The sequence below is a fragment of the Balaenoptera musculus genome, chromosome 19 (genome assembly GCF_009873245.2).
Source record: "Balaenoptera musculus isolate JJ_BM4_2016_0621 chromosome 19, mBalMus1.pri.v3, whole genome shotgun sequence".
Lineage (NCBI taxonomy): Eukaryota > Metazoa > Chordata > Mammalia > Artiodactyla > Balaenopteridae > Balaenoptera > Balaenoptera musculus.
Window position 1 is genome coordinate 1309382 of NC_045803.1, and position 15240 is coordinate 1324621.

Below are 15240 nucleotides of genomic sequence, written 5' to 3' on the forward strand. Positions count from 1 at the left end.
GTTTGTCGGAACCTCGGGATGGGGTCGCTTGTGCTCCGGGTGGGAATCCAGGTTAGGGGCTTCACGCGGAGGCTCCCATTTCTGTCAGTCAGTGGGACGCTGTGTGGTAGGGAGAGATGTGGCTTCTCGAATCCCCCTGACCCCATACCGCTGGCGTGGAAGGACCCGCAGGGAGGAGCGCAGGCCGCACAGTCCGGAGACCTTTCTGTGTGTTGCGGCCCCGCCCCTTCCCGAGGCTAGGACCTTGAGCAGCTTTCCCTGTTGCCCTTGGTTTCTGTTTTCTCGGGCACAAAACAGGAATATTAAAGTTCCTCCAACTGGGTTTGAGGGAACTAGAAAAAGCACGTGTATCCCCCCGAGTCCAGCACGGTGCAGGGAGCGCCACTCTGGCTCTCTTTCCACGGAGGTGCCTCCTGAGCCTTTGTTGATCTTAGAGGCTCCTCCTTGGAATCTGACCCTTGGGCTTCCCAGCTGTGTAACCTCTACAAAGATAAGGGCTGGGGTGGGGAAGAAGCAGGAGTAGCCTGCAGCAGCTTGGGGATTGCAGCTCTGCTAGGACAGAAAAGGTGTCAGGACAGGCAGGGCACCCAGAAGGCCAAGGAATTTGTCTTCCAGTTTACAGCCAGTGGAACTGGCTTCCCACTGAAACTGTTTTCCTGTTTGAGGTTCAGTTACATATGGTAAGTGGCGATAGTGTGCAGGAGTGTGGTGTCCCTTTGGACACAAAAACACAAGAGGTCCTGGGTAACTCCATAGCCGTGGCCCTGAGTACCCTCATCATAGTCCTGATTGTTGTCAGGACTTGTCTTATTTGTTAAATTCCCATTCACTTGGCTCCTTCCTCACTTTATTTCAGACTCACTCCAGTGTGCTGTCCTGAAAGAGGCTTTCCGTGGTGCCCTGTCGAAAGCAGACTGTAACCTCTTGTGTTCTCGTGCTATTTTCTTGACTTTGGAATCTTTGGGTCCCTGTGACATTGTCTTGCTCGTTTATTTAGTTGCTTGTTTAGGATCTCTTCCCAGACCCCGAGCATGAGCACTCTTGCTGCTCAGGACCTAGAACAACAGCCTGGGCTTACAAAAGGTACTCAACAAATGGTTCAGTGAATGAATGGCTCTCCCCCTCAGGTGCTTGCCTCACACTTATAATAAATGCAGTCTTTCTCCCAACTATGGCCCACAGGGCTCTCTCTACTTGATCTGCCCCTTGCTTACCCCCAAGCTTTTTTCCCTCCATTTTTCCCTCACTCACCGCACACGGCCAGGCAGTCCTGAACTTGTAAAACTCCTGCCCAGTTTGCAGCTTCAACTTGCACTTCTCTTTGTCTGGGGCCCCGTTCCCAGATCTCTGCAGGGCTATCTCTCCCCACCATTCCTGTGCATCAGTGTCACCTCTTAGGATAGTCTTTTCCTGGCTGTTTTATAATAATTCTGGCTAAGGTACCCCTGCCCCCACCTGCCAATCTTCTGGCAACTCTGTTCCCGCTTTTACTGGATGTTCAATTCCCACTTTTGCTCCTTAAATTTGAGGTTGTGGCTGATTTTCTAGAGCTGCCTGGGGCTCAGACCTCTGGCTGTGACACGGAGGTGATGATGGCATTTACCTCATGGGCTGTGGGAGGATTAGTAAGAGTCACAAAATACATTGAACACGTAACTGTGCCAGGCAGTCCAGCATCTGCCATGTAAACATTTTCTCTTTAGTTCTCCAAACTGCGTGGTGAAGTGGGACTGATTGTTGTATTGATGCAGAAATCGAGGCTTAGAGAAATGATGGGATGTCCTCCCCTGTGGTCGCACTGGCAGGAAGTGTCTAATTCCAGAGTCTTGATTCAAACCCTGGAAGTCTGGCTCCCGAGCAGGGGCTCTTATTGTGTAAAGGCCTCAACTTGGGGCAGGTGCACTGTGAGGACCAGAGAGGCTTAGCTGCTGTCACTTTACTGTTACCATTGTTGGAATTATCATCATGATCATTTTTCCCAGAGCACTTACCATCTCTCCCCAGTCCTTATGGAACAGCACTGTCTGTGTCTCTGTGACACTGTCTTTGTCTTCTCCAGTGACTTCCTTCATGGGAGACTTTTCTCTCAGCCACAATTGCATTATGTCCCAAGGTTGCATCTGCTTTCCCCTTGAGCCCAACACAGAACTTGGCGATCCGGAGGCCTCGGTGATTCAAGCCTGGGTCTCTCTGCATCTTCACCAGCAACAGAGTGACAAGGTTGATCCCATCCAAGTGCACAAGGCCAACACCACTACCTGTGTTTGACTCTCCAGGTGGTGGTGACCTTTAAGAATGTGGCTGTGACCAAGAGGAGTGGGACAACTTGACCTGGACCAGAGGACTCTGTACCAGGAGGTGATGCTGGAGACCTGTGAGCTTCTGGTCTCACTGGGTAAGTGCTCAGCTCTCACACCTGTGGGGGACCCCACCCGCCTTGTTTCTGGGCTGATCAGGAAGGTCACAGGAGTCACCTTTCCTCCTCCCCACAGGTCCTGCAGTTTTCTGGTCCCTTCTCCTGCCTGGTCTCCCTGTGTCTGTAGCAGTGATCGGTGGGATAGAAACAATGTCCTTCTGAACACCAGCCCCCATCCCAGTGCCCAGCACCCTCGGGCCTCAGTCTGAGGTCCCTGTTCCAGATTCCACAGGAGGGAAGCTGACTGGTCCAGCCTGGTGGGGTCAGGTGTCCCCACAGCCCAGTTAGCAGGGCTGTTCTCAGAAGAGAGGGTGGGCCAGGCAGACCCCTACATGGCATTTGTCATCAGTGCCACCCAGAGATCTTCCTAAACAGCACAATCTCGGTTCAAAGGTCCCTGGTGTCTACATGATCCTCACATGTTTCCTGTGGCCTGGGCAGATTGCTATGTGGCAATACTTGGAGGGCCAGGGAAAGATTCCCCAGGAAGCTGTATAGGCTCTGAATCATCAAACAACAAATAGGACTATTTGTCCCATACCCTGGATTGATGTGTCCAGGAATCAAGGGGTAGATATGTGAGTGGCACCACTGACAGTTATCCATAGAGAGGCACTAGGGGAAATTTTTGCTTCCTGTCTTCATGAAGCACTGATTGTGTCGAGGTCTTAGTTGCAAAGGGAAGAGTGCTTTCACTACTGCAGTAGAATGATTCCGTTGTCCTGGAGAGTAACACTGCCAGTCTGCCACTTTGCGCTACTCATGCTTCTGAATCAACAGGCAAAGTAAGAGTTACTGTGCTGGCTCTGGTGATTGAATCTGATTATCAGGTGCAAATTGGACTATACTTCCCCACTGCTACTTGCACAAAGGAAGTGTGTGTCTGGAATGCAGAGATCCCTTAAGATGTCTTGTCATGATCTATGGTAAAGTCAACGGAAAACTATTCACAACCTACTTCAGGCAAGACAACTCATGGCCCAGACCCTTCAGGAAAGAATGCTTTGGTCACCCAACCAGGGAATAAAACATGACCATTCGAGGTGCTGCTGAGGACAAAAGGAACATGGAATGGATTGTGGAAGAGCTACATATTAGTTAGTTCATGTGACCATTAACAGAAGTGAGGATAGTAGTCAGTAATGTCGTGAGTATTTCTTCCTGATTTTTGTCATGAATGTGTGTGTACAGCCAATACCTTTTTCTTCCTTCTTTCACCCCCTTATCATTTAACAGAAGATGTGCTGACTTCACATCACAGTATTTAAGTATTGTTAAATTTATATCATAGTATTTGGTTATAGGGTATCAAGGAGGAGAGTGAATGTTACGCAGGGAGTCTGTCTCCTTTCTGAAGAAAGAGTTATTGTATTTTTGGTTGTACACAGGATAGTTGTGTCCTGACCTTGTTGTTGTCTTTTTTTTTTTCTTTCTTTTTTTTTTTTTTTGTTGTTGTCTTTATTTGGAGATAAGGAATGGTTTAAGTTTGTATGGTGCCAAGTTGACAAGAGGTGGACTTGTGTTGATTAATTTTATATATCAACTTGACTTGGCTGTGATACCTGAATATTGTTCAAATACCAGTCTAGATTTCACTGTGAAGCTTTTTTTTGATGGACTAAATACCTATATTTTTATTTGTAATTTTTAAATTTATGGACCAAACACATATGCGAAAAGAATGGCTTCAACTTAATGGCATGTTGTCCCTTAAGAAAGTAGAAAAATAAGACAAAGCCAAATTAAGCAAGACTTTGGTTCAATATTATACTAGAAATTTTAATAAAACTAGACTTCTATTCAGTATTGAGATGGAGGTTATAGTCACAATAATGAGGCAATAAAAAGTAAAATTACTCACATTGTTAAGGAAAAAATAAAACTGATCTATGGAGAAAACTCTATGGGATCTCCAAACAAAGCATAACCCAGAATAAACATATACAATGGAATACTACTCAGCCATAAAAAAGAATGAAATTTTGCCATTTGCAACAACATGGATGGACTTGGAGGGTATTATGCTAAGTGAAATAAATCAGATAGAGAAAGACAAATACTGTATGGTATCACTTATATGTGGAATCTTAAAAATACAACAAACTAGTGACTATAACAAAAAAGAAGCTGACTCACAGATACAGAGAACAAACTAGTGGTTACCTGTGAGGAAAGGGAAGTGGGGAGGGGCCATATAAGGGTAGGGGAATCAGAGGTACAAACTGTGATGTACAAAATAAGCTACAAGGATATATTGTACAACACAGGGAATATAGCCAATATTCTATAACTATAAATGGAGTACAACCTTTAAAAATTGTGAATCACTATATTGTACTCCTGTAATTTATATAACATTGTACATCAGCTATACTTCAATAAAAAACAAAACATAACATTAACCAAAAAAACCTGCTAGAACGACTGAGTATCTGAAGCTTGAAGAATTCAAGATCCATATAAAAGAAACCATCCTATTTGCAATAGCAATAAACAGTTGAGAACTTCAGATCCCCCCTCCCCTCCCCAAATGTCTGTGTTGAAATGTACCAGGGACTTGTTTTAATCATGCACTGTGAGACATGCAGACATGGAAGTTATTATGAAGAAGGACATTACACGGTTCCCTAGAAACAGGAAGCACAGCATGTCATACTGGGCCGCATATGCTGGGCCTCCACCTTCTGCTCAGGAAGGTCAAGAAGAGCATGGCTCACAGCCTTGAAAAATTCTGGCAGACTCTGGGCTACAGGGGTCATCCCTAGTTGCCACCCAGAAGAGGACATTCACCCAATCATGAGGCACCTTTATGGCATCGGAGGACTTCCAGTCACCAGAATTGGGATAAATGAATGTCTAGTCTTCATAAATCACCCAGTCTATGGTGTTTTGTTATAGCAGACCTATAAGACTAAGACAGACAGTTTGAAATTTTTCAGCAGGCTCCGTTTTGGAAGGGTGGACCCTCGTTGTCCCGTACCTAGCTCTGGTATAGGTACCAGAGCTAGGTACCTATACCAGAGCTAGGTATGGTATAGGGCAGGGAGGATTATTGGTTTGGTGTGTGAGTTTGATAAGGTTATAGTTGGGGGTGCAGGCTCCAGATTGGTCAGTTTGTGTATAACAAGCATGCTTACAGGGGAAGGATTTGTTACCTGCAAGAATTAGCTAGCTCTGAGAGGGATAGCCTCACTAGGAATAAGTACCCAAAGGCCAGAGTAGGAAAAATACAAAAATATAAGAAAATATAGTCAATACAATTAAAATTGAGCATACCATCAGATGTAAAAAATACATGCAAGATGGGTAAACAGAATTTTAAAAATTAGAGAAAAAAAAATTAAGACCCAAGTAAAAGGAGAGATATCTCACATTTACGGATTGTAACACTCAATATTTCCTTCTAAATTGATCTGTGTGTTAAGTGAAATCCAAGTCAAAATCTCGGTAAGCTCTTTTTTTTTTTTTAATTTATTTATTTATTTTATTTTTGGCTGTGTTGGGTCTTCGTTTCGTGCGAGGGCTTTCTCTAGTTGTGGCAAGCGGGGGCCACTCTTCATCGCGGTGCACGGGCCTCTCACCATCACGGCCTCTCTTGCTGCGGAGCACAGGCTGCAGATGCGCAGGCTCAGCAGTTGTGGCTCACGGGCCCAGCCGCTCTGCGGCATGTGGGATCCTCCCAGACCAGGGCTCGAACCCGTGTCCCCTGCATTGGCAGGCAGACTCTAAACCACTGCGCCACCAGGGAAGCCCCTCTTTTTTTTTTTTTAATAGAAATTGCGAAGTGGATTCTACAATGAAAATGCAAGTGCAAAGGACCAAGAATAGTCAAAACAACCTGGAAACAAGAAAGTGCTAACGTAAATACAAATAGATAAATGTAAGGGAATAGGAGGTCTAGAAATAAACATACACACAACTGATCAGTTGTTTTTCAGTGAAGGAACAAAAGCAATTTGGTATAGAAAGAATGATTTGTTAGATCAGTGTGCGGTAGCAGTTGGGTATGCAATTGGGTATGCAAAGAGAACTTATAAAAATTAAATAACTATGGATCATAGACATATACAGAAAAACCTAAAACTGCAAGAGTTACAAAATACTGGGTTGGCCAAAAAAGTTGGTTCGGGTTTTTCGGTAGCATCTTACGGGAAACCCCGAACGAACTTTTTGGCCAACCCGATAAAACAGGAACACAGGTTTTGACCTTGTGCGGAAGTCACATGCCCTACGTCCTCTCCAGTATTGCATGTGCCTACTCTACACCAGCCACACCTTTTTTCTATCTGCCTCCTCTCATCCAAAGCCCACCCCACCTCTCCCACCACAGCCCAAGAGACTCCCAGCTGACCTCATTTACTCTTGTCTCTTCCATTATGGTTTATTACAAGATATTGAATATAGTTCCCTGTGCTCTACAGTAGGACCTTGTTGTTTATCTGTATATAGTAGTTTGTATCTGTTAATCCTAAGCTCCTAATTTATCCCTCCCTCCACTCCCTTTCCCTTTTGGTAACCGTAAGTTTGTTTTCTATATCTGTGAGTCTGTTTCTGTTTCTGTTTTTTTTTTTTTTTTTCTTGTAGAATCTTTTATTTCAGTGATTAAAAGAAGGCACTAAACGGAAACTATGCTGATTTACATTAGGCATGCACCTCTACCTGAAACTGCTGTTAGTTTTTGAGTGGCCTAAATCTTCATAACTTATTTTGTCATTTAGGCACGTCTTTAAATTTTTTTGGGCCCTGATATACAGGGTAAGTTAACTTCTTCCTTGTGGCAGTTTAGTATGAGAATTATGTTCCTTTAACCAAAGGCCTCTAGACTCTCAGGCTACCTGTACTAGCTCAAGACTGTACTTTATATAGATATTTAAGTGAATCACAGTATAAGGGAGAGAGATAATCTGGAAAGGTGAAATGTACTGTATGAATATTCCATACATCTTTTTTTCCAGCACTGATAGTCAAACACTAGATAAGGAGGCCTACAGTCAAGTACCAAATTACTCTTTCCCCCGCTGCTGCCCTTTCTGAGAGACACAAAGATGTATGTCGATCTCTCTAGAAATCTGAAATGAATCCACAGAAATAACAGATTATTACCTATGTGGTCCCACTATCAAATTATAGAGCAGTTCCACTATTAAAATTGTAGGGAGCAGTTAATGGGACTATGAGAAAAGCTTTGTCCCATATACAGTAATATACATCTAGTAGAGTTTTCCATTCATCTGTCAATTGTTTTCCCAAGATTAGCATTAAAAAACACAACCCCAAACACATTTGACCCTCAAACCCCCCCCACACAAAAATTGGTCTTTGTTCATTCTCAGATGACAGGATGTCCCAAGAGTGACAAAGGTGGGAGCCAATCCCCCTATAGCCTTTTCTTCAACCATCCCATCAACTGCTCTTCATTTCTTGAACTATCTTCCTTTTCCAAAGTGGTAATGCTGAGGTCAGTCAGAATGGCTTTCTGAGAAGACTGGCTTGGATTTCTGGGTCTCTTCCAGTTGATTCAAGTTGAATTGGCTTGTATCAATGAAGTGCCCAATGCAGTTCACAAAACAGGCCTCAGCTGGACTGTCCAACTTTGGCCCAGGCTTGTCCATGCACTTTTCCCAACGAAGTTTTGTCATCTGGTGCACCAGCTGCTGGAAGCGCTGCTTCTGAGACTGTACCTCCATGAAATGCTGCAGCTGCCAGTCAACCGAGCCCAAACCCGCTGCGGAGGAAGATGAGGAGGAATCAATCCCAGCGTGGCCACGCGTGCTGAGACGAACTCTGCACCAACTCACCAACCTTCACGTCTGCTTCTGTTTTGTTTTGTTTTTTAAGATTTTTTAATATTTCATTTATTACCATTTATTTTTGGCTGCATTGGGTTTTCGTTGCTGTGCACGGGCTTTCTCTAGTTGTGGCGAGCGGGGGCTACTCTTTGTTGGGGTGTGCAGGCTTCTCATTGCGGTGGCTTCTCTTGTTGCGGAGTATGGGCTCTAGGCGCGCAGGCTTCGGTAGCTGTGGCGCGCATGCTCAGTAGTTGTTGTTCGAGGACTCTAGAGCACAGGCTCAGTAGTTGTGGCGCACGGGCTTACTTGCTCCGTGGCATGTGGGATCTTCCCAGACCAGGGCTCGAACCCGTGTCCCCTGCATTGGCAGGCGGCTTCTTAACCACGGTGCCACTGGGGAAGCCCCAGTTTCTGTTTTGTAATAAGTTCATTTGTATCATATTTTAGATTCCATGTATAAGGGATATCATATGGTATTTGTCTTTCTCTTTCTGACTTACTTTGCTTAGTATGATAACCTCTAGGTCCATCCATGTAGCTGCAAATAGCATTAATTCATTCTTTTTTATGGCTGAGTAGTATTCCATTGTGTGTGTGTGTGTGTGTGTGTGTGTGTATACACACACCACATCTTTATCCTTCCAGCTGTTGGACATTTATGTAGTTGCCATGTCTTGGCTATTGTATATAGTGCTGCTGTGAACATAGGGGTGCATGTATCTTTTTGAATTAGTGTTTTCTCCCAATGTATGCCCAGGAGTGGGATTGCTGGATCATATGGTAACTCTATTTTTAGTTTTTTAAGGAACCTCCATACTGTTCTCCATAGTGGCTTTACCAACTTACATACCCACCAACAGCATAGGAGGGTTTTCTTTTCACTACACCCTCCCCAGCATTTATTTGTTGACTTTTTCATGATGGGCATTCTGACCAGTGTGAGGTGATACCACATTATCGTTCTGATTTGCATTTCTCTACTAATTAGCAATGTTGAGCATCTTTTTATGTGCCTATTGGCCATCTGTATGTTCTTTGGAGAAAAGTCTATTTAGGTCTCTGTCCATTTTTTTGTTGGGTTATTTGTTTTTTGTTGTTGTTATTGAGTTGTATGAGCTGTTTATATATTTTGGAAATTAAGCCCTTGTCAATCACATTCTTTGCAAATATTTTCTCCCAGTCCGTAGGTTGTCTTTTTGTTTTGTTCATGGTTTCCTTTGCTGTGCAAGAGCTTATAAGTTTGATTAGGTCCCATTTGTTTATTTTTACTTTTATTTCTTTTGCCTTGGAAGACTGACCTAAGAAAACATTGCTATGGTTTATGTCAGAGAATGTTTTGCATATGTTCTCTTCTAAGAGTTTTATGGTATCATGTCTCATGTTTAAGTCTTCAAACCATTTTGAGTTTATTTTTGTGTATGGTATGAGGGAGTGTTCTAACTTCATTGATTTACATGTGGCTGTCCAGCTTTCCCACCACCACTTCCTGAAGAGACTGTCTTTTTTCCATTGTATATTCTTTTTTTTTTAATTTTATTTATTTATTTATTTATGGCTGTGTTGGGTCTTCGTTTCTGTGCGAGGGCTTTCTCTAGTTGTGGCAAGTGGGGGCCACTCTTCATCACGGTGCGCGGGCCTCTCACTATCGCGGCCTCTCTTGTTGCGGAGTGCAGGCTCCAGATGCGCAGGCTCAGTAGTTGTGGCTCACGGGCCTAGTTGCTCCGCGGCATGTGGGATCTTCCCAGACCAGGGCTCGAACCCATGTCCCCTGCATTGGCAGGCAGATTCTCAACCACTGCGCCACCAGGGAAGCCCCCATTCCATTGTATATTCCTGCCTCCTTTGTTGAAAATTAATTGACCATAAGTGTGTGGGTTTATTTCTGGGCTCTCTCTTCTGTTCCATTGATCCATGTGTCTGTTTTTATGCCAGTACCATGCTGTTTTGATGACTATAACTTTGTAGTATTGTCTGTGGTGTGGGAGGGTTATGCCTCCAGCTTTGTTCTTTTTCCTCAGGATTGCTTTGGCAATATGGGTCTTTTATGGGTCCATATAAATTTTAGAATTTTTTTGTTCTAGTTCTGTGAAAAATGTCATGGGTAATTTGATGGAGATTTCATTGAATCTGTAGATCGCGTTGGGTAGTATGGCCATTTTAACACTATTAATTCTTCTAACCCAAGAGCATGGGATAGCTTTCCATTTCTTTGAATCATCTTCAGTTTCTTTTATCAGTGTTTTATAGCTCTCAGCATATAAGTCTTTCACCTCCTTGATCAGGTTTATTTCTAAGTATTTTAACTTTTTTAACGCAGTTTTAAAAGGGATTGTTTTCTTACTTTCTCTTTCTGATATTTCATTGTTAGTGTAAAGAAGTGCAACTGATTTCTGTGTGTTAATCTTGTATCCTGATACCTTGCTGAATTTATTTATCAGTTCTAGTAGTTTTTGTGTGGAGTCTTTAGGGTTTTCAATATATAGTATCATGTCATCTGCATATAAGGAGAATTTTACATCTTTCCTTTCAATTTGGATACTTTTTATTTCTTTTTCTTGTTTGATTGCTCTGGCTAGGACTTCTAATACTATGTTGAATAGAAGTGGTGAGGGTGGGCATCCTTGTCTTGTTCCAGATTTTAGCAGGAAGGCTTTCAGCTTTTCACCATTGAGTATTATGTTGGCTGTGGGTTTGTCATAAATAGCTTTTTTTTTTGGCTGCGTTGGGTCTTTGTTGCTGCGCACGGGCTTTCTCTAGTTGCAGTGAGTGGGGGTTACTCTTTGTTGCGGTGCGTGGGCTTCTCATTCTGGTGGCTTCTCTTGTTGCAGAGCATGGGCTCTAGGCACATGGACTTCAGTAGTTGTGGCACGCGGGCTCAGTAGTTGTGGCTCGCAGGCTCTAGAGCACAGGCTCAGTAGTTGTGGCGTACAGGCTTACTTGCTCCACGGCATGTGGGATCTTCCTGGACCAGGGCTTGAACCCGTGTCCCCTGCATTGGCAGGCAGATTCTTAAAGACTGTGCCACCAGGGAAATCCCATAAATAGCTTTTATTATGTTGAGATATGTTCCCTTTATACCCACTTTGGTGAGAGTTTTTATCATGAATGGATGTTGAATTTTATCAAATGCTTTTTCTGCATCTATTGAGATGGTCACATGGTTTTTGTCTTTTCTTTTGTTGATGTGGTGTATTACATTGATTGATTTACATATGTTGAACCATCCTTGTGACCCTGGGATGAATCCAACTTGATACTGCTGTATGATTTTTTTTATGTGTTGTTGGATTCGGTTTGCTAATATTTTTTTTTTTAAATGGGAATTATTTATTTATTTATTTATTTATTTATTTATTTATTTATTTATGGCTGTGTTGGGTCTTCGTTTCTGTGTGAAGGCTTTCTCTAGTTGCGGCGAGCAGGGGCCACTCTTCATCGCAGTGCGCGGGCCTCTCACTGTCGCGGCCTCTCTTGTTGCGGAGCACAGGCTCCAGATGCGCAGGCTCAGTAATTGTGGCTCACGGGCCTAGCTGCTCCGCGGCATGTGGGATCCTCCCAGACCAGGGCTCGAACTCATGTCCCCTGCATTAGCAGGCAGATTCTCAACCACTGCGCCACCAGGGAAGCCCCGGTTTGCTAATATTTTGTGGAGAATTTTTGCATCTATATTCATCAACGATATTGGCCTGTAATTTTCTTTTTTGGTGGTGTTTTTGTCTGGTTTTTGTATCAGGGTGGTGATGGCTTCATAGAATGACTTTGGGGGTGTTCCGTCCTCTTCAGTCTTTTGGAAGACTTTGAGATGGATTGGTATAAGTTCTTCTTTGTATGTTTGGTAGAAATTGACCTTATTTACTCTTTAGCTAATCTGTCATCCAGTCTGACACTCTATAGGCTTCACCAGGAGTTATCACAAAACTCTGAGCCTGTAGAGAGGAAAACAGCACCAGGTCTTATCTCAGTATCATCTGATTCCATTTACTGCTTTGCCTCTCAATAAATCTCTTATTCACCTCCTTGGAATTTCGTGTCACTCCTGGATCTTCATCTGAAGCCAGCTCCCACACCACACACACACATGCACGTGCGCACACACACACACACACACACACACACACACCTCTCTCTCTCTCTCATGGTCACTGTACTTCCTAACCTGTCTTAGTGATGATGACAGCCTCCCCCCCCACCCCCCACACACACACTCATGCACACACACACACTCTGTCTCATGGTCGCTGTACTTCCTAACCTGTCTTAGTGATGATGACAACCACCACCCCTCTCCAGGGGTCCAGGCAAGTGAGCCAGTCCATGCAGAATACCCTCCCTTCAGCCTTAATGGCATTGCCACATAACCTGTGGGGTGTACCTCTTAAGTCTGACATAGTCCACATGCCAACCTCCTGCTTATGGGTATCTTTACATTAACCCCCTCCTTACCTGAACTCCAGGTGTATTTCACATGCCCACTTAACACCTCCACTTAGAGATGCCTGCAATACCTCAGACTCAGCCTGGTGACACCTAACTCCTGATAGTACTGCTGTTAATTACTCCTGCTATTGACTTTGCATCTTTCGCCTAAAGCCAAACTTCTTGGATTTATGTGAGACTTCTCTCACCCTTAGAGCAGTGATCATTCCTACTTAAAAACTCAACCTAATACTACAAGCAACTTCTTAGAAGATATTTGGACATAAAGGTAAAAGTTTTTAGGGATTTCCCTGGTGGTCCAGTGGCTAAGACTCCGTGCTCCCAATGCAGGAGGCCCGGGTTCGATCCCTGGTCAGGGAACTAGATCCCACATGCAGCAACTAAGAGTTAGCATGCCGCAGCTAAAGATCCCACACGCAGCAACTAAAGATCCTGCACGCTGTAACGAAGATCCCATGTGCTGCAACTAAGACCTGACACGGCCAAGTAAAATAAAAATAAATAAATAAATAAATAAATATTTAACAAACAAAAAGGTAAAAGTCGTTACTTCATGCTGGGAATGAAGCTATAATAAAAATTTTATGGCTACAATACTAAAATGATTGTGGTACCCTCCCAAATAATTCAAAATAAAAACAATATTCAGTTGGAAAATAAATTTTTAATTAATGCAAAAATGTAATTTCCATGAGGGAGAGAAAGATTGCTGTTTATCCAGTGATAGGGGCAGTGCCTGGCAATAGCAAGCACTCCATAAATAAAATGATGGGTACAGATTTCCAGATTTTTTTTTTTATAAATTTATTTATTTTATTTTATTTATTTTTGGCTGTGTTGGGTCTTCGTTGCTGCACACGGGCTTTCTCTAGTTGCGGCGAGCGGGGGTTACTCTTCATCGCGGTGCGCAGGCTTCTCATTGCGGTGGCTTCTCTTGTTGCCGAGCACGGGCTCTAGGCATGTGGGCTTCAGTAGCTGTAGCACGTGGGCTCAGTAGTTGTGGCTCGCAGGCTTTAGAGCACAGGCTCAGTAGTTGTGGTGCACGGGCTTACTTGCTCCGCGGCATGTGGGATCTTCCCGGACCAGGGCTCGAACCCATGTCCCCTGCATTGGCAGGCGGATTCTTAACCACTGCACCACCAGGGAAGCCCCAGATTTTTTTTTTTTTTTAGCCACGCCATGCCACATGGCTTGTGGGATCTTAGTTCCCCCACCAGGGATCAAGCCCGTGCCCCCTGCAGTGGAAGTGGGGAGTCTTAACCACTGGACCACCAGGGAATTCCCTTCCTGATTCTTTCTTGAATGCCCCATTCCCCTGTCCCTGCTTCCACCCTAGCAAATGCTTACCTGGCTTTGTGGGCAATCCAGCCATGATTGGCCGGAGTCAGGTCAGTATTTGTTAATTGGATTGCACAGAACTGAAGAGGGGGAGTACCCCATACCACAAGATCACCTGAGGCGGGGATGCAGTGCCTACATCAGCCCCATCTGGGCTGGAGCTGATCTCCATGGTTACAAATAGAGCACAACGTGTGTTGCTGTCTGTTTTAGTATTGTGGCCACAAAATTTTTATTATAGCTTCATTCCCAACGCTTTTGAACAAAAAAATTTGTTGGACTTTTACCTTTATGTCCAAATATTTTCTAAGAAGTTGCTTGTAGTATTAGGTTTGTGGGAAAGAGAAGATCTGGGGTGAACCTACCCGAGACGAAATATGTCATTGTGTTGATCACTGTTTCTGAATGCTTCTCCCCTTGTTGTGTCCAGACATTTAGAATGAATAAGTTAGAGGGCGGTGGCGGTACAGTTATGTGCATTGATGTCTGGGCAATGGCTGTCTTTCTCACAGGGCTAAATTACAAGGGTAAGTTTGATCATTCATCATGAATCACTGGGGGGGGGGGTTCATTATACATAGAGGCTGCACCCATTGAAAACAGCCTAAACATGTTGCTATTTTCTCTTTCCCAAATTTGCCACTTCATACCCACAAATAAAAGACTCAGCCTGTTAGCCTTTACAAAGATTTAAAGAGCATTATATAATTTCTAAGTACCCATAAAATATAATAATATATATTCACCTTGCTTGGATGAGGGCATTCATTCATTCATTCATTCAGTAGATATTTATTGAACACCTAGTATGGGCCAGGCATTGTGCTAGGTGCTCAGTGAATATTGATACATGGAAAAGAGACCAAAAGTGTATAGATCTTAAACAAGTGTAAGAAGGGGTTTCCCCAAAGTCCTTGAAGGATTTGACTTTGGTATACATGTCTTCCTGACTTCTGTCCTCTGCTCTGAGCACAACCCTTCACCACTAGACCCACTTCCACAAAAAAATGACTACTTCTGCATGTTGTCAATGGGTTGTGCATGACAATGGGCAGTATTTATGTAGGCAGCACAGACAGTAGCTTTTCACTTAATGTAGCAATAACACAATATTAATCAATGGGGACTGCCTTCCATAGCGATTGAACAAATGCTTGACGTGGGTCAGGTCTCTTAATCCAAAAGCCACAGAGAGAGTGCAAAATGGGAAAAGTCTGTATCTGAGAAGGAACACTGCTAAGGAAAAATGAATTTGTTTTC

General features: G+C 43.7%; 1 protein-coding gene across 1 annotated transcript; it reads right to left on the reverse strand.

The window, feature by feature from the left end:
• Positions 1–7875: 7875 nt before the first annotated feature.
• On the reverse strand, positions 7876–14152 carry LOC118885348 (mitochondrial import inner membrane translocase subunit Tim8 A-like). Its single transcript, XM_036833969.1, has 2 exons — positions 14085–14152; positions 7876–8188 (listed from the first exon to the last, which is right to left on the reverse strand). The coding sequence occupies exons 1-2, from the start codon at positions 14150–14152 to the stop codon at positions 7876–7878; spliced, it is 381 nt and encodes a 126-aa protein (XP_036689864.1).
• Positions 14153–15240: the final 1088 nt, after the last annotated feature.